This window comes from Prunus persica, chromosome G2 (genome assembly GCF_000346465.2).
Source record: "Prunus persica cultivar Lovell chromosome G2, Prunus_persica_NCBIv2, whole genome shotgun sequence".
Lineage (NCBI taxonomy): Eukaryota > Viridiplantae > Streptophyta > Magnoliopsida > Rosales > Rosaceae > Prunus > Prunus persica.
This window is the reverse complement of record NC_034010.1, coordinates 1008127-1028490: the sequence shown is the minus strand read 5'-3', so window position 1 is coordinate 1028490 and position 20364 is coordinate 1008127. Positions and strand designations below refer to the sequence as shown.

The following is a 20364-nucleotide window of genomic DNA, read 5'->3' as shown; positions in this document are numbered from 1 at the left end:
GTCAAAATATCCGCCAATTGATCCTCGGATTTCACAAAAGGAAACTGAAACACTTTAGCCTCAAGCTTTTGTTTGATGAAGTGTCGATCCACCTCAACATGTTTAGTACGATCATGCTGAACCGGATTCTGTGCAATGGCTATAGCAGCCTTGTTGTCACAAAAGAGATTCATTGTGGATGTAGGTTTATACCCAAGTTCAGTAAGCAACTTTCTTAACCAAAGAAGTTCACAAATCTCTTTAGTCATGCCTCTGAACTCGGCTTCTGCACTGGATAAAGCTACTACATTCTGTTTCTTGCTTCTCCATGTCACCAAATTACCTCCCACGAATGTGAAGTAACCCGATGTGGATTTTCTATCTGTTACATTACCTGCCCAATCTGCATCTGAATAACCATCAATATTTAGATGACCATGCTTTGAGAACATAAGTCCTTTTCCAGGTGCAGACTTCAAATATCTAAGTATCCGAAGAACTGCATTCATATGGTCTTCACTTGGAGAGTGCATAAATTGACTGACAATGCTCACCGCATAAGCAATGTCTGGTCGAGTATGTGACAAATAGATCAATCTTCCCACTAACCTTTGGTATCTTTCTTTGTTAGTTGGAACTTGATCCGGATATTCTCCAAGATGATGATTCTGAACAATAGGAGTGTCCGCAGGTTTACAATCTAGCATTCCTGTGTCTGTCAACAAGTCTAAGACATATTTCCTTTGAGAGAGAAATATGCCTTACTGCGATCGAGCCACCTCAATTCCCAAGAAATACTTGAGTCCACCTAGATCCTTCATCTCAAACTCCGTAGCCAGATAGTCTTGTAGCTGTGATATTTCATGTTTATCATTCCCAGTAATAATCATATCATCAACATAAATTATTAATGCTGTTACCTTTCCTTTTCGATGTTTCAAGAACAGAGTATGATCTGAGTTGCACTGTTTGAAACCATTGTTCTTCATTGCCATGGTGAACCGTCCAAACCATGCACGTGGTGACTGTTTCAATCCATACAATGCTTTTCGTAACTTGCAAACTGTTCCAGTCTGAGTAGTATTATATCCAGGAGGAATGTCCATGTACACCTTCTCCGTGAGTTCGCCATGTAGAAAAGCATTCTTTACATCAAACTGGTGTAGTGGCCAATCCAAATTAGCTGCAAGGGACAATAAGACTCTGACGGTGTTTAACTTTGCAACGGGAGCAAAGGTTTCTTCATAGTCTATAACATAGGTCTGTGTGTACTCTTTTGCCACAAGTCTTGCCTTCTATCGCTCGATAGATCCATCTGCATTGTGTTTTATAGTAAACACCCATCTACATCCGATAGTCTTTTTTCCTCTGGGTATAGTCTCCAATGTCCAAGTCTGATTTTTCTCAAGGGCTTTCATCTCCTCTTTTATAGCTTGGACCCACTTAGGATCTTTCAATGCTTCAGAGACCTTGGTTGGAATATGGATAGCAGACAACTGATGCACAAAAGCCTTGAGTGGTTCAGACAGCTTATCAGTGGATACATGATTTGCAATTGGATACTTGGATGTTTTGCCAATATCAGGTGAATAACGGTTTGGTGGCTTCCCACGATTTTGCCTGAAAGGTAATTAATATCCAATAGTTTTTATCATCTAAATGTACAAGTCTAGTAGGAGTAGTTACCTCAAGGATATTCTCAGGAGATTGGTCTGTTGGTACTGTTGAGTTAGAGGGGGGGTCTTCATCTTGTTGTTCTGTATTGTCTGTAGGTGTGAGACTCGGATTAGAAATATCTTCGCATGGATCAGGTGGGTCAGGCAATTGATCGCTATGAATAGGCGATTGGTCGCTTTTCGACAGAGAGTAATCTCGTGCTCCAGACTCGGAATGATCAATCATTTCTGTACAAAGGAGAATTTCTTGATTTTCCAAGTTGCTCCAATTCTGCTCTTCACTTCGTATCTCCCCCTGAAGTGTAGAATTGGATGATGGGTCATGGAAGAACAGCTCAGATTCCAGAAAGGTCACATCCAAAGTGACATAGGTTCGTTGGGTAGGAGGGTGATAACAGCGGTAGCCTTTCTGATGAGTGGCATAACCCACAAAAACACAACGAAGCGCACATGGATCAAGTTTGCTACGTTGATTTTTGTGGAGATGAACGAAAGCCACACATCCAAAGATTCGGGGTGTGAGTACCAAAACAGAAGGCAGAGGTCTGTGTTGTGCAAGCACCTGTAAGGTAGTTTTAAAAGTCAGTACACTAGAAGGCATGCGGTTGATCAGATGAACTGCGGTGACAATAGCATCATCTCAGTGATGGTGAGGAACATGAGCGCCAATCAGAAGTGCGCGGGCGGTTTCAAGAAGATGTCGATTCTTTCGTTCAGCAACACCATTTTGTTGTGGTGTCTGAGGACAAGTCGTCTCATGGATAATTCCATGTTGTTGGAAGTAAATCTGAAAGTCATGATTGACAAATTCTCCACAATTGTCGGAGCAAAGAATCTGGATTTGAGCATTAAATTGAGTTTTCATCTGTTTGTGGAAGGACTGAAAACAGGAAAACACTTCGTTTTTATTCTTCAGCAAATAAAGCCATGTCATCCGTGTACAATCATCGATGAATGTGACAAACCATCGAACACCAGAAGGAGCAGTGATAGGAGAAGGTCCCCAGACATCAGAGTGAATTAACGTAAATGGAGTAGTACACTTGTTCGTACTCAACGGGTAGGGCACACGGTGACTCTTGGCCAAAATACAAGTATCACATGTGAAGTCAGAGTCCTTGAAACCTAAGAATAAATCTTGTATAAGATGCTTCATATAACTAAAAGAATGATGTTCCAATCGACGGTGCCACAACCAGATTTGCTTTTGTTTGCTATCAAAGGGATGTGTCACGCTGTTAGCCATGCCGGGACTGAAGTCATCGACATAATATAGCCCCCCTCTCTTAGTACCACGACCAAGAATCTCTTTAGTGTGAATATCCTGAAGCAAACAAAAACTCGGGTAAATGAGTACACAACAATTCAATTGTTCAGTAAGCTGACTAACTGACAATAATTTAGTGGATAAAGATGAAACAAGTAAAGTATTAGACAGTGTGAGAGAGGATGAGAGTGCAACAGTGCCAGCCCCTGTCACAAGATAAGTAACACCATTGGCATTTGCAATACAGGTTCGTCGAGGTTGTGTAGTATTCAGAAAATCATCAAGATCAAACGTCATATGATCAGTTGAACCGGAATCAATTATCCAGCTCCTGGAATCAATCTTATCGGAAGTATGGAATCCATAACCAGTACCATTACTGGTCATATTGCATTGTCCTCGATTTATAAGAGTAGCCCACCAATTGGGGTAGCCATGCGATTTAAAACAAGTCTCACAAGTGTGTCTTGGATCACCACAATATGCGCAATCTAGTCCACGTGTCGGGGTCGTTAGTCTAGAAGTCATAATTTGTGCAGCGGAAGATGCATAGGATACAGGTTGAGTAGGAATTGGGATCGGAATCTGAGCCTGAGTCGGGGCCGAAGTCGGAGTCGAAATTGGGATCAGGGTCTAAATCAGAGACAAATTCGGGTTTGGGGTCATCATCGGAGTGGGGGTCGGGGTCGTCTTCGGAGTCGAGGTCGGGGTGGTCGTCGTCGTCATAGTCAGGGTCGGGGTCGGGGTCATCAAAAATGGATCCTGATTCTGGATCGGGTTCGGGGTCAAAGTCTGCAACTGTAGGAGCGGAGCCATCTGGGCACTCAACTCAATGATGGTTGGTGGAGAATGAGAGAAGGAATTGGTGGTGCTACCTCCATGAGGGTTGAAAAAATCATCAACCCCTATAGCAGCGGCGGGGGTTTGAAACTAGAGTCAGCAATTCCAAGATCGCCGCTCTGATACCATGCTAAAATATGAAAATTATGAGAGAATATTTGTTTGTGAGAATTTTCTGTATATTCTTCTCCTTGTAGGAGGTCATATTATTTATAATACAACGAAACCTGAATGGGCAAGTAAATAATAAATTCCTAAATCTATTTGCAGTAGGAAATCAAGAATTAAAGTAAATCAATTACAATTATAATAGGAATTCTTAGTGTGTAAGGAAAATAAGTCAATATCCACAAGTCACGCCAACAAAAACCACCGAAATGTTGTAAAGTCAAGGATGGATCCCAAAATGGTAGAGCCCACTACCTAATTGATTGAAGAACATCATGATGAAAGTGTTGTGGGAAGGCATCATTACACATTCACGGGAAGCCAAGAAACTTTGCCTATAAGTGGACTTCCTCCCTTCATTGTAATATATAGAGAAAACATTCAATGAAAACATTAGGCTTCTATGCCTTCTCTCCATCTCAATTCTCTCCATAATCTATTTAGTTTACAACACGTTATCAGCACGATTATCTCTAAAATACCAGCTGGGAAATTCGATCAAAACACTCTGCTTCATTGCTTTTCTTTCTTGGGTTTGATTGAGTAGCTCATGCTCTTCTGTGCATCAATATAGCTTCTGTGTCACTCTCTGCAACAAACAAACCGCCATAAACCCACAACTCACTGAACTCAATTCATCACCATGCACAAAAGCACTTCAGGCTCACTAGGCCCCAGCGGCCTAGACCTAACCCAGGCCTTCTTCAAGCCCATCTCCGGCGCCGCCTCACCTTCCTCCACCAAGCGCCATACCAAGATCTCCGTCATCGGCGCTGGCAACGTGGGCATGGCCATCGCTCAGACCATCCTCACCCAGGACCTGGCCGACGAGCTCGTCCTCGTCAACGCCAAACCAGAAAGCTCCGCGGTGAGATGCTCGACCTCCAGCACGCCGCCGCCTTCCTCCCCCGCACCAAGATCATCGCCGATCTGATGCAATCTGATGCCTTTCTTTGTGGCCCTTGTGGTCACAGCAGAGATCGCCTTCTTGGGTAAGCTTGACATCGTAAAGAACACAGCTTTAGTCGATTCGTGGGCCGACTTGTTCTCCCCGGCTCCGTTGATTCATGAACTGGCGGTGGGGAGTGATGATTTGGGCTTGCTGAGTTGCGAGGAGTGGTTGGAGAGAGAGGATGCTGCAGAGTATTCCAGGGACTTTGAGAAAGAACCCAAAATCCCTGTGTATGATACGATTGCCTCTTTCAGTGTTTCCCACAGTTGTAGAGCCATTTTTGGTTTCACTGGACTGAGAAGGAGAGAGAATAGAGAGGAGACTGAAGAAGCGGTGAAATTTTATCAACTCCCAGTCCGAGTCATAGCGGGGTAAGTAACGTTTCGTTTGGTTTCGTCCTAATCCAGTAATTTAACTGAGATACTAAATGTGCAAATTACAGGTGGAAAGCATTTGATTTGAGAGACAAGCATGATGCCTTCCACAAACGATAATAATATTATCTATTATACTATTTGATCGTGGTGTTGATAAGAACCCACCAATAATTGCCTTTACTTTACCGCAAATTTACTTTTACTTAAAGTATGATGTGGAATTAACCCTCATACTTTATGAAATTACTTTACTGTACATTATTTACTGTATGGTGTAGGTTTATTACCCATACAACAGTATTTATTTAAAAGGGTGGTGCGGGTTTATCGTCCACGCCTTTACTTTTATTGAAATGTATGGGGCAGAATTAATGCCCATACAACCACGTTTACTTTATTGTAAATTTACTTTCACTTAAAGTATGATGTGGAATTAACCCTCATACTTTATGAATTTGCTTTACCGCACATTTATTTTATTTACTGTATGGTGTAGGTTTATTACCCATACGACAGTATTTATTTAAAAGGGTGGCGCGGGTTTATCGTCCATGCCTTTACTTTTATTTAAAAGTATGGAGCAGAATTAGTGCCCATACAAGCACGTTTACTTTACGAATTTAATTTACCGCACATTTAATTTTATTTAAGGTATGGTGCGGGATTAACGTCCATACAGCAAGCAATTTAATGAATACCTCACATTTACATTTATTTAAAGTATGGTGCGGGTTTATCGTCCATACCAGTAATTTATTTACCAGCAGTTTATTTTATGGATTAATTGTGCTGTATGATGAGTTTTTACAGTATGTAGATCAGGACCAGAAGTTCCTTGATCCTCATCATACAATTACATCAGGACTTGAAGATCCTTGATGATGATATTAATATGAGAGCTGGCAGTCTCTCCGGTACTATATTTGTAAACATGTGATTGGACTTGAGGGTCCTTGATCCCTGACATGTAAATAAGGACCTGGGGTTCCTTAATGATGTAACAGTACCGTATTAGTTCATAATGCCGTACACATGGATGATAACTGTACTGGCAAATGTACTGTACACATGAATAGATACGTATTCATGACTTGATGAATAGTACCGGATATATGAATAGTGATGTATACATAAATATTAACCATTTTGGGTAAACCATCACTATTCAAAAAGGAACTTGCAGTTCCTTAAACTGATGGATGAGCAATTAAATGAGATGCCAGAAGTTCCTCAAAATATAGACAATTATGTAAGGGCTTGAAGTCCAGAAATATGTACAGAAAATTGTAAAAATGTCTATACCATGAGAATATGTGATTTTGGCTTGAGGTTCAAAATCTAACAGTGTTGAGAACCTGAAGTTCCAACAATTAAATGGACAACCCTTGAGGTATTATTGCAAATTGTGGTACGCCACATATTTCTTTGGCATAAGAGAATGATGAATTGAGGCTCCCCACATATTTTGTTATATCTGGGCCGGAAGCTCATGAACCCAAATATATGAGATATTAGCGTGGTTTTTACTCAATCCATATCTCATGTTCATTTGAAAAGGGCAAATAAATTCTGAGCTTGTGTTTAGCCCAAGCCAAAAGTTCCATACGTTGAAATATGAAATTTGGGAGAGTCGATGTGGTTATTTGAACCTATAAGGCACAAGGTTCCAAACCGTCATTTTGAAAAGACGTAAAAACCACAGGTGCAAGTTTAAGAATGTGCGCAATTATTATAACAGGAACATACAACAGATAGATTTTTTCCACCTGCAATGAAGGTGCAGGCCCTGTAAAATCTATAAAAATACATCATGTTCTGGAAGCCTCTGAAGGAAGAGGACGACGCCTCTTAAGCTTAGCCATGAGCCTCTCATGGTCTCCCAAAATTCTTTCATTGGAGACCTGCAGCATGGCTAGCCTTCTCAGTGTATCAACAGAGTACGAACTCACCAGTTTCAACAAGGCATTATTCTCTCCTTTAAGTTTCTCAACCTCCTGTTGAGACTCATGAAGCATTTTTTGGAGAGACGAATTTTCAGTTGTTAACTTCTGAACCTCGTTTGCTCTAGCACGCAAACGATCAGCCATGTTAGAAACAGAAGCAGCACTCTGAATGCTATAAGCCATTGAGTCATCAATAGCCTCTTCCTCAGACCTCCCTGTTAACAGCATTTCATCCATTGGAGTAATGAAATTCCTAGCTACTATGACAGCAGTAGCATCATTCATCATCACAGAATCATTAACTGTGAGATGACGATTTTGGAATACAAAGGATGGACGCCAAACTTTGGCGTCACTGGTTGCTGTGGGGGCATCATTTAAATTGAAATAATTTGGGCAGGAAGAAGAGGAAGCCATTTTTAAGAAGGTTTCGAAGAAAGTCTTAAGCAAACTAAAGTTTCAGAAAATGAAGGAAGTTAAGTTGAAACGCAGTTGCTCCAATCAAGTTTTGCAAAAGCCATATCTATAGGAGGAAATATGGCTACAGTTTTTATGGATCCCAATATCTTCCCGGATCCCTATATTCTCTTTTTCTTTCCCAGATTCCAAAACTTCACGCGGCCTCCATTAATGTTTGTCGGCACTTTCGGCGTTTTCAAGTATTATTTTCGTCAAAGCCGATCTTGCTTTGCGGATTTCACGGAGCTACTTTTTCAAAAGTACCCCGAGAATCTCGCAATTTTCCTATGGTTAATTTGAAATTCACCGGTTCTACCTATTCCTCTTATTTGTGTATAAATGTGTTACTAACGAAATTTTCTTTGCAGAAGACATCCAGTTTTCTCCATACCTAGTGATGCGATATCTACTTGTTTTTCTTATCAGTGAGCACTTAATATGCCCGAGAAGCAAGACTATCTCTGATCATCCATTCATGAAGCGAGACTATCCCTGATCACGTTTCCGCTACATCAGGGAACTGTGCAGGCGACCTTATGCTCTAATCTCCTGAGGTCCTTCTAGACTAGGAGAAATGAGAGCTTGTTGTTTGCTCCCACCAGCTTCCTTCCTTGATTGCTTACCTTACCTTGCAATCAATATCACGATTTTTGTATCTTTTCTTTCTTTTTATAACTCTCTGTTCATAAGAGATTTTATTTCTTTATAATGAACATCTGAAGAATGAATCCATGAAGTGATCCTAACTATGAGGGTTATTTGTTTTGACAGAGGCAAAAGAGTTGTGATTTTGCTCTTGCAGGATATAACTAGATCATCAAGCGCTACATTATACTTACTGGGCCGATACGAGCTTGAATGATACTTGAGAAAAGTTTCTCCCACCTAAAGATGTAAGCAATACTTGTGTTATTTTATGCTTATATACTTATTTGATATTTTATCTTGAAAGGTAACCAAATGGGGAGATAAGTCCGTTCCAAAAGAATGGCTTGTATGTATCCATGAATTATTAACGCAAATTTTACAGATTGCAAGTTGGATACATTGATAATACACTGTACAGATTAAAGTCTCATAAGAACAGATTATGGGTATAGCAGTGATCAATATGATGCACGCCTGTTGCGTAGCAAATGATGTGGATTGAAGTCCCGAAAGGACAATCCTTTGACATGTCAATATTGATATTGTGCACGCCTAATGCGTAGCAAATTATATGGGTTAAAGTCCCATAAATTAATTGACATGTATGTATTAATCTGTGGCATGCCTGCATCATGACAGATATATGGGTTCTAAATGTTCCAACTCCCTAAATAGAGATTATCCACGCCCTACTGTAAAATAACGCTCCATTGGAGGTTATAATCCACATTCTCACATAATAAAAGCCGCATGAAGTGGCTTGGGTATCCAAAAGCAAAGAAATGCTTATAATTGATGCATGCACGTGCAAATGAGAATGATGGGATCATGAATTGATGAATGACAATTTTTGGTTTTAGAGTAGCTACTCAAATCATCAATGGGCTGTGTTGATTGGAACCACGTTCAATTATTAAATGTCGACAATATCATTGGCCAAAATGGAACGAGGTAATTCCATTATAGATGAGAATGAATGTGAAAGAACAAACCCACAATACGAACCCCAAAAAATTTGTTAATACTGAAAGTTATACTTGGGTGTTCGGAATAAAAGGGAATATACCTACTTTGTATGACACAATGTTTCTGGCAGAAACAAGGAATGTTGGGACTTTTCCATATTTACAGATTCAATTGTGCCCCCCCTTACTGCACAATTACGGAGACCAACATATTATCTTTAAGGGTTATTAAATGCACCAAAAGCGATTTCCTAAAGATGTATAAATAGCTGAGTTAAAGCTATATAATGTGTCATAAAGTTTAATCCCTTTTAAACAAAATACGTTGAGAGGATTGACATTGCATAAAGCAAGTCCCTAAAGGACATGTGCTTGAAGCACAAAATCTGTACTCAATATTAATATGCATAAATTACCTCAGTGAGTACATTGATTATAATGTGTTTGCAACACATTAAAGCTTCTGCAGAATTCACGAAATATTTGTCTCGACTTAAAAATCGAGCATTATGCCAACGAGATTCTTGCTTATACTAAGAAAGTCTTATCCGTTGGTCCTTAAATGTTTTTCCGGAAGTATACTAGACCAGATAGAGCTCAGCTCCATCACCACCACTTTGGGATGATACTATGAAAACTTTTATGGTCGCTTACTGGACAAAAGCTAGTCATAAAGTTTTCAGGGAGAGATGTTCATAAAGGGGAGCGTGGTTTTAATAAAGACCTTCATACACTGTACTCTTTTTCCTTCATCCAGGTTTTTATCCCACTGGGTTTTTCCTGGTAAGGTTTTAACGAGGCAGTGTCGCTCAAGATTGACTCACAGAAGCAGTGTCGCACGCGTGTTAATATACACAGAATTTTTATGTTACACATGGTTATGTACTCTTTTTCCCTTCGACCAGTTTTTGTCCCATTGGATTTTTACTGGCAAGGTTTTTAACGAGGCATATTCCATACCATTTGTGGTCTCCAAGGGGAGTGTTGTAAAGTCAAGGATGGATCCCAAAATGGTAGAGCCCACTACCTAATTGATTGAAGAACATCATGATGAAAGTGTTGTGGGAAGGCATCATTACACATTCACGGGAAGCCAAGAAACTTTGCCTATAAGTGGACTTCCTCCCTTCATTGTAATATATAGAGAAAACATTCAATGAAAACATTAGGCTTCTATGCCTTCTCTCCATCTCAATTCTCTCCATAATCTATTTAGTTTACAACACGAAAGCATATTTGAGTCAAACATTTCTTCAACTTGCTCCACTTGCTGTTTCACACCAAATATTCAAAGCATATTTGAGTCAAACATTTCTTCAACTTGCTCCACTTGCTGTTTCCCACGTGATTTGATGTTTCCTCTTTCCTTTGTCCAATTGTTAATACTCTTGCTCCACTTCCTGTTCCACACCACATAACTCTTATCAACAAACCACAACTTTCCGCAAGAATACTCTTTTCCTATCTCCAAGTGAATACTCTTTTCCTCTCTCCAATGGCAGAAGGAGTACTCTTCAACGTTGCAGAAGGGATCATTGGAAGGTTAGGCTCCCTTGCTTTCCAAGAGATTGCATTGCTTTGGGGTGTCAAAGATGACCTCCAAAAGCTGAAGGAGAAAGTTGCCCAACTCCAAGCTGTTCTTCTTGATGCTGAGCAAAAACAAGCCAACAATAATGAAGTCAAAGTATGGCTCCAAAGCGTAGAAGATGCAGTTTATGAAGCTGATGATGTGCTCGATGAGTTTTATACTGAAGCTCAGTGGAGACAAATGGTGCCCGGAAATAATATAGTGTCAAAGCAGGTACGCAACTTCTTCTCTAGCTCAAACCAGCTTGTTTTTGGGCTGAAAATTGGTCATATGATAAAAGATCTTGACAAGAGACTTCATGAGATTACCTCGAATAGAACATTCGGTCAATTAAAAGTGAACCACGAAGATGCACGATTTGTAATAAGAGAGAGGGTCACCCACTCATTTGTCCGCGAGGATAATATAATAGGGAGAGATGAAGATAAAAGAGCAATTATTCAACTTTTGTTGGATTTGGATCCCATCCCTACAAAGAATGTCTCATCGATTTCCATAGTTGGATTTGGAGGATTGGGAAAAACTACACTTGCCCAACTAGTTTTAAACGATGAGATGGTTGAGAAGCATTTTGAGCTGAAAATGTGGATATGTGTGTCAAATGTATTTGAGTTGGATATACTTGTTAAGAAAATCATTCAATCTGCAACTAATGACATAGCCAAAAGCCTTGAGATTGATCAGTTGCAAAAAGAACTGAGGAAAATAATAGATGGGAAGAGATACCTCCTTGTGTTGGACGATGTATGGAATGATAATCGTGAAAAATGGTTTGGCTTGCAAAACTTGTTGATGGGTGGTGGAAAAGGTAGTAAAATACTAATAACTACTCGTAGTGAAACAATTGCAAAAATAACAGACACATCTAAACCATATAAGTTAAGGGGTTTAAGTGAAGAGCGGTCTTGGTATTTGTTTAAGAAAATGGCATTCCAAGATGGAAAAGAGCCAACGAGTTCAACCATTAAGGCCCTTGGGAAGGAGATTGCTAGAAAATGTAAGGGGGTTCCACTTGCTATAAGGACCATAGGACGGATGATGTACACTAGAGATCCAGAAACTGAGTGGTCGGCTTTCAAGAATAACAAGCTTTCAACAATAAGGCAAGAAGAAAATGATATTTTACCAACACTTCAGCTGAGTTATGATGTTCTTCCATCACATTTGAAACATTGTTTTGCTTATTGTAGTTTGTTCCCGCCTGATTATGAGATTCCTGTAGAGAATTTAATAAAGTTGTGGGTGGCACAAGGGTTCGTTAAGTCTTCAAATCCTAATGAGTGCTTGGAAGATGTTGGTTATGAATATTATAATGAACTAGTTTGGAGATCTTTTTTCCAAGAAGAAGAAAAAGATGAGTTTGGTATAATTAAAAGCTGTAAAATGCATGATCTCATGAATGAACTTGCTGTTAAAGTGGCAGGGGAGGGAAGCAGAATAATAGATGTCAATCAGACTGATTTTGATGCAAAACGTCTTCTTCATGTATCTTTCAATTTTGAAGTTGATTTGTTGAAATGGAAAATACCAACATCCTTGCTGGAATCAAATAAGCTAAGGACTTTTCTTTTCCTAAGCCAAAAGGAGTGGGGGATGTCATTCCGTACTTCATTTTGTGCTACAATTGCTTCAAATTTTAAGTCATTGCGTATGTTGAGTTTGAATGGATTGGACATTACAAAATTGCCAAAATGTCTTAGGAAAATGATACATTTAAGATATCTTGATCTTAGTGATAACAAAGAAATGGAGAGACTTCCCAATTGGATAGTCAAACTTCAAAATTTGGAAACATTAGATCTCTCAAGATGTGAGTCTCTTGTGGAATTGCCTAGAGATATCAAGAAATTGATCAACTTAAGACATCTCATTTTGAAAAGATGTTATAAATTGGCTCGGATTCCTCGTGGATTGGGTGAATTGACTCGTCTTTGTACTTTGAGTAGATTTGTTTTGAGTGAAAAAAAATCCATGTTGAGGGACTGTGCAGGGCTCAGTGAGTTGGGGAAGTTGAAGGATTTAAGAGGAGAGTTGGAGATCAAAAATTTGAGGTACAAGAAAGATATGGTGTCAGAATTGAATTATGATGGTGCAGTTTTGAAGGAGAAACGACATCTCTATTCATTGACTTTATATTGGATGCACATCGAAAGAGAAAATAGTGATGTGGTTGAGGAGGAGAGTGATGTAATTATTAAGTCAATGGAAGCGCTGCAGCCCCATTCAAGTCTAAAAGAGTTAACCCTGAAGTACTATATGGGTGCGGGGTTTGCGAGTTGGTTTCATTCTCTCCCAAATATTGTTAATCTCACTATTTGGCATTGCCCGAAATTGGCGTCACTACCAGAAGGGATGGGCAACCTCAAATCACTTCAGTTTCTTTTGATATGGGATTGCCCTAATTTGGCATCACTCCCAGAAGGGCTTCGTTGGCTCGCCTCATTAAAAAATTTGAGAATTAAGCGTTGCCCTATCTTAAAGCAAAGATGCCAGAGAGAAACAGGTGAAGACTGGTCCAAGATTGCTCACATTCCAGACGTTCACATTGGTCTATAGCCTGGTGCGTTTTTCTAACTAATTTCTTTCTTTTGCATTCACATTTTCATTCAAATGGCAACCAACCTCAGCTTGTTCATTTTCTTCTTTTTCAGGTCCATTTTATGATCTTTAAGGGTTGGGTCAGTGCACTAAAAACTCTTGTGATTGTGCAACAGCAGGTCACCAACAAAGTGGTATGTATGTACTAGATGATGAGCCCTTGATCCTAACATTGTTTTGTTGTTGGTATGTTGACATGATAATAACATTCGGTTTTGTTTCTTATTTTTCTTTCATGGATATGCAGTGATTAAAAGAAGAGACTGATTAGGCATCCTGATTTTGTTCATACAAGTGACTCAATTGTACATGTGATGAATTTAGGTAATTGTAACTCTCAAATTTCCTTATAGGTTTTGAAATTGATGTCGTTTGTGATGGCTTATATTAATGAATTAAATTCAGATTGATCGGCAACCTCACATTACTCCATGAGCTTTCAATTATGGATCTGCCAAAGCGTAATTAAAAATATATGAAAATACATATTATAGTTTAAAAAAAATAGCATGACACTTACAAACAAATAGTATATTTTTAATTTTTAATTTGTTACTTATTAAATACTCATATATATAAAACATAATGTCTTCCTCTCCACTCCTGGAGAAATTATACAATAATACCGTAGTACCATGTGTTGCCACGTGGTAGTACGGATGAATGAGATAATGACATCTGGGCAGCAACTAGAACAGAAAGAAGTAACGTTAATTGGTGTTAACCTCACCGTCTGAGAAACTTGTCGTACCCACCTTCTTAGTTTTTACCATCATCGACGACAGTCATTGCCATTTCTGTAAGATTTGTTGGCCATTTAATGCTATGAAAAGCAGTCATGTTGCTTCTTCACAAAGCTGATGGCTGATATTTTTGAATGAAATTCAGAATGAAGTTAATTGTGTTCTTTGTTTCTTTGGTTATGTACATTGTTGGTAGGACATACTCTTTCTGTTGAATGTGGTCTTCGATACTCATTTACCACATCATATCCTTCTGTCTTCTTTGCATGCATTATCATTTCCTGTGCTGGTTTATACTTTGAATGCTTAAATGAGAGTTTTCATTGGTTCTTGAACATGCAGTGTAGCGAGATGGCTGGGTAGAGAGAGTAGTGCTTTGTCATCTTGGAATTGAAGATGTCAAACAGTAACACTAGGTTCTATTCTGTATCAATTGGAAATTGAGTATTCCTTTAGTTTGGCATTATCTTCCAGAAGAGACAGACAACCTCACATAACCTCGATGGCTTTCAATTCAGAGTTTACCATCACTGCCCGAAAGGATGCGCCGCCTCACCGTTTTAAGCCAGTTCGAAATTGGATATTATTCCTTCACACAGAAAAGCAAAAACAAAGAGGGCAGATTTTTCGGGTTTGTACATCTATGTTTCTTAGTCCTTTTCTAAAGAAATCAATTCCCAGCTAACTCTCCCTTCTTCCTTGTCTTTACAGGTCCCGTGTGAGAATCGAAGTTCCCTTGAGCGGTGTGCATGAGGAGAATTGAAGTTCACTTGAACCATATTCACGAGCATAAATAAAATACTGAAACAAGCATGACCAAGTGTTCTTTAAGCTTAGATGGCGTTATGGCTTCGGAAGAACTAGGAAAAGAATAATAGGTAACTACTTCATCATATGTAATTGTTATACATTTCCACGGATCAAACAAACATTTTTCAATTATTCAATTCTCAAAAAAATTGTTCATATGGTACTAACATTTGTTTACTAGTTACTTCCATACACATGCAGTGGAGAGAAGAAGAAATAGATGGAGTGAAGAAAGCCAATAGCCATCATTCAAATATGTGTTCCCTGTTAATGCACCTGGGTATTGATCATAAGATTGACTCGACCCTTGAGCTACTACATTTAGGCTTATATACACAAACAGATAGATAATGTTCCATTCTATACGATGTGCAAGTGATTTTTGTTTCACATATTATATTCTTGTGTCTGGTTTTCTTGCATTATCATTTTCTGTGCTTGGTTATATCCTACACTTGCATAAACTTCATTCTAGTTCTATTAAGTTGATAATAGCTTTTGTGGTACAGGGACCTTGTAAGAGTGCTGGAAGAGTGTGGTTCGAAGTGTGCTCCAGTCTTGTGGGGCACTTCAGCAGTTGAGAGAGCTTCAGTATCCCAAGTGTGGTATCTTGTGCTGCAGTGTCAAGCAACGTTCCTCCGTTCTGATTTCGTGTTTTTAAATTTATTTTTTGTTATTTTTTGTTATTTTTTGTTTTGTTTCCTATTTCGAACCAGATTGGAAAAGACTTAGAGTGCTCTTGTACTTGTAATCTTCTTATTCAATTAGTGAAAAACCCTAGCAACCTCGTGGACGTAGCTCAATTATGAGTGAACCACCTAAATGGAGTAGAATTTGCTCTCAAATCATGCGATGATGTTTTATTTATTCAATTATATAGATGACAGGTGATTAAGAGTATTTATCTCTGTATCTGAGATCCTAAATTCAATTTCAAACCCAACCTCCTTAAAACTAGCACCTCTATTAAAATAGATAACGCATAAAACATATATGTAATATGGGACCATGAGGCTCATCATTTAGGTCTCGCATTTCGTTAAATTTAAATCACTCAAACAATATAACCACTTAACACATGATCAAACTTTAAATGAGGTTTTGTTTTTTCCTTCCAAAATTCACGTTAACATCGTTGAGGTTTTTGACAGGCTTCCTCCTCTCGCGAGTGTGTTTCATCCAACGTGCTCTTCTCTTCTTCTTTTTTCTTTTTTTACTTTTTTTTTCTTCCTGGTTTGAGCTTTGTGGTTTCAATCAACTACCTTACTTCCAAATATTGTCCAACTTAGTCTCTGGTCTTAATAAAAACAGTAGTTCCAATAGTTTGTATTAAAGAAACTTTGGAATTAACACGCAATTCCAAATTACCCGTGAAGAAAGTGAGATTGATATCAAACCAGGTGAAGCGTTGACTTCTTTTGGATGTTATAATATGCAAGAGTTCAACCATCTTCCGATTGCTTACCGCCAAAGATCATTCTCTATTGACCAAATGAACCTATGTTAATAATATATTTCGACATATATCTTTGTTGGTGGCAATGGAAACTACAAAGAAAGCTCAAACCAGTAAGGAGTTCTAAAAAAAATGCTGGATGAAACACGCTCACTGAGAAAAGGAGGAAACCCGTTAAAACAAACACTTTAACGTGAGTTTTTAGGGGAAAAAAAAATTGCAGAGCACTAATTTAAAAATAAATTCTTCACTGAAATTAGTGAAAACAAGACAATATTCATCATGCTGACAGAGAACATTGCGTGAAAAGAAAAAAATTAAACTAAATTCATTGGCCCCATTTTAATAGTTCACCTGGCGCCCCAATAAGAATAACCACAAATTGACAAATCAAAAGAAAAGAAAAAAAAAATGTCAATAATTATACACACACACCTACAATACAAAGATGAAGTCAAGAAAAAGCATCGAGTCCATCGATGAGAAAAGTTAATCATATATACCTAGGTATTCAACTCTATCGTCTTTCATTTCACATGAAAGTAGATAGCTGGCAATGGCTGGCATCTATTGGAATTGCCATGTAAAGCACATAATACACAGACATGAAACCAAAACCGCAGCAAGAGTCATTATTGTTGTTCACGTAAAGCACCCATCCACTTGGAAACAATAATCAAGGAGAAAGAAAGAATTGTTGTTGTTGACATAAAACACCTCAAGTCTCTACTTTAATTCACCTCACCGCCTCTGTGTTTTTGTTCTGAATCACTGCAATGGCAGAAGGAGTCCTCTTCAACATTGCACAAGGGATCATTGAAAGGTTAGGCTCCCGGGCTTTTGAAGAGATGGGATTGGTTTCGGGTGTCAACGTTGAGCTCCGAAAGCTTAAGCTTGTAGTTTCCCAACTCCGAGCTGTTCTTCTTGATGCTGAGCAAAAGCAAGCCAACAATGAAGCAGTCAAAGAGTGGCTCCTAAGCGTAGAAGATGCAGTTTATGAAGCTGATGATGTGCTCGATGAGTTTTATACTGAAGCTCAGTGGAGACAAATGGTGCCTGGAAATAATAAAGTGTCAAAGCAGGTACGCATCTTCTTCTCTAGCTCAAATCAGCTTGTTTTTGGGCTGAAAATCGGTCATAAAATAAAACATCTTAACAAGAGACTTCATGAGATTGCCTCGAATACGACATTTGGTCAATTACAAGTAAACCACGAGGATGCACGATTTGTAATAAGAGAGAGGGTCACCCACTCATTTGTCCGTGAGGATAATATAATAGGGAGAGATGAAGACAAAAGAGCAATTATTCAACTTCTGTTGCATCCCATCCCTACAGAGAATACGGAGAATACAGAGAATGTGTCCACTATTTCCATTGTGGGATTTGGAGGAATGGGAAAAACTGCACTTGCCCAACTCGTATTCAACGATGAAGAGGTTCAAAAGCATTTTGAGCCGAAAATGTGGACATGTGTCTCTAATTCATTTCAGTTGGATATACTTGTTAAGAAAATCCTAAAAACTGACATGTTCGACATGGATCAGTTGCAAAATGATCTTAGGAAGAAGATCGATGGGAAGAGATACCTCCTTGTGTTAGACGATGTCTGGAATGATAATCGTGAAAAATGGCTAGCCTTGAAAGACTTATTGATGGGTGGTGCAAGAGGTAGTAAAATACTAATAACTACTCGTATCGATACAGTTGCAAAGATAACAAACACAACTAAACCATATAAGTTAAGGGGATTGAATGAAGAACAGTCTTGGTCTTTATTTAAGAAAATGGCATTTCAAGATGGGAAAGAGCCAACAAGTTCAACCATTAAGGTGACTGGCGAGGAGATTGCTAGAAAATGTAAAGGGGTTCCGCTTGCTATAAGGACCATAGGACGGATGTTGTACACTAGAGATCCAGAAACTGAGTGGTCGGCTTTCAAGAATAACAAGCTTTCAACAATAAGGCAAGAAGAAAATGATATTTTACCAACACTTCAGCTGAGTTATGATGTTCTCCCATCACATTTGAAACATTGTTTTGCTTATTGTAGTTTGTTCCCGCCTGATTATGAGATTCCCGTAGAGAATTTAATTAAGCTATGGGTGGCACAAGGGTTCGTTAAGTCTACAAATCCTAATGAGTGCTTGGAAGATGTTGGTTATGAATATTATAACGAACTAGTTTGGAGATCTTTTTTCCAAGAAGAACAAAATGATGAGTTTGGTATAATAAAAAGCTGTAAAATGCATGATCTCATGAATGAACTTGCTGTAAAAGTGGCAGGGGAGGGAAGCACAATAATAGATCGCAATAAGACTGATATTGATGCAAAACTTCTTCTTCATGTATCTTTCGATTTTAATGTTGATTTGTGGAAATTAAAAGTACAAAAATCCTTGTTGGAATCAAATAAGCTAAGGACTCTTCTTTTCTTAAGACAAGAGCGGTGGGGAAAATCATTCCATAAGTCATTTTGTGCTACAATTGCTTCAAATTTTAAGTCATTGCGTATGTTGAGTTTGAACCAACTAAAAATTAAAAAATTGCCAAAATGTCTTAGAAAAATGATACATTTGAGATATCTTGATCTTAGCTTTAATCTCATTGGGAGACTTCCAGATTGGATAGTCAAACTTCAAAATTTGGAAACACTAGATCTCTCAGGATGCGACTCTCTTGTGGAACTGCCTAGAGATACTAAGAAATTGATCAACTTGAGGCATCTCATTTTGCAAGATTGTGATAATTTGGCTTGGATTCCTCGTGGATTGGGTGAATTGACTCATCTTCGTACTTTGAGTACATTTGTTTTGAGCAAAAACAATTCCATGTTGAGGGATAGTGCAAGGCTCAATGAGTTGGGAAAGCTGAATGATTTAAGAGGAAAGTTGAAGATCAAAAATTTGAGGTACAAGAAAGATATGGTGTCAGAATTGAATTGTGATGGTGCAGTTTTGAAGGAGAAACGACATCTCTATTTGTTGACTTTACATTGGATGCAAATCGAAAGAGAAAATAGTGATGCAGTTGAGGAGGAGAGTGATGTAATTATTAAGTCAATGGAAGCGCTGGAGCCCCATTCAAGTCTAAAAGAGTTAACCCTGGAGTGCTATATGGGTGCGAGGTTTGCGAGTTGGTTTCATTCTCTCACAAATATTGTTAAGCTCAGATTGTCTCACTGTGATAGATGCCAAAATCTTCCACCGTTGGATCATTTACCTTTTCTTAAGAGTCTTAATCTTTCCGGGTTAAGGAATTTGGAGCACATATCAGCAGAAGACATGGTTAAAGACTTTGCCAGTGATGAGACGATGATGATGTCAGCTGCTTCTCCATCGACGACCTTCTTTCCCTCCTTAGAGAGTCTTTATCTAATTGGTTGCCCTAATCTCAAGGGATGGTGGAGGAATGAAACAGCTTCAACTTCAGTTTCTTCATTTCCTTGTCTTTCTACTTTATCTATATGTGATTGTCCTAACCTGACTTTCATGCCGCTGTACCCAAATCTTGATCAACTGTGGTTAGAGAGAAGCAGCTGGAAGGTCCTTCCCTCCTCCTTTGTTCTCTCCAAATTAAAATCTCTGAAGATTAAAGGTGTTGATGATATAGAATATATGCCAGAAGAATGGATTGGCAACCTCACACTACTCCAGGAGCTTGTATTTCATCATTGCCCTAATTTGACATCACTACCAGAAGGGATAGGCAACCTCACATTACTCCAAGACCTCCTAATTAAGGATTGTCCTAATTTGGTATCACTACCAGAAGTGATCGGCAACCTCACATTACTCCGGGCCCTCCTAATTAAGGATTGTCCTAATTTGGCATCACTACCAGAAGGGATCGGCAACTTCACATTACTCCAGTACCTCATAATTAGCGACTGTCC

At 38.8% G+C, this 20364-nt stretch overlaps 2 protein-coding genes across 2 annotated transcripts; both read left to right on the top strand.

Moving 5' to 3' along the window:
- Positions 4874-5376, top strand: LOC109947103 (putative fucosyltransferase-like protein). The gene is made up of 2 exons (XM_020556553.1): positions 4874-5253; positions 5325-5376. The coding sequence occupies exons 1-2, from the start codon at positions 4874-4876 to the stop codon at positions 5374-5376; spliced, it is 432 nt and encodes a 143-aa protein (XP_020412142.1).
- LOC109947677 (putative disease resistance protein RGA3) lies at positions 10539-15925 on the top strand. The gene is made up of 6 exons (XM_020558397.1): positions 10539-13422; positions 13514-13594; positions 13708-13784; positions 14546-14834; positions 14915-15293; positions 15523-15925. The coding sequence occupies exon 1, from the start codon at positions 10770-10772 to the stop codon at positions 13416-13418; it is 2649 nt and encodes an 882-aa protein (XP_020413986.1). The 5' UTR covers positions 10539-10769; the 3' UTR covers positions 13419-13422; positions 13514-13594; positions 13708-13784; positions 14546-14834; positions 14915-15293; positions 15523-15925.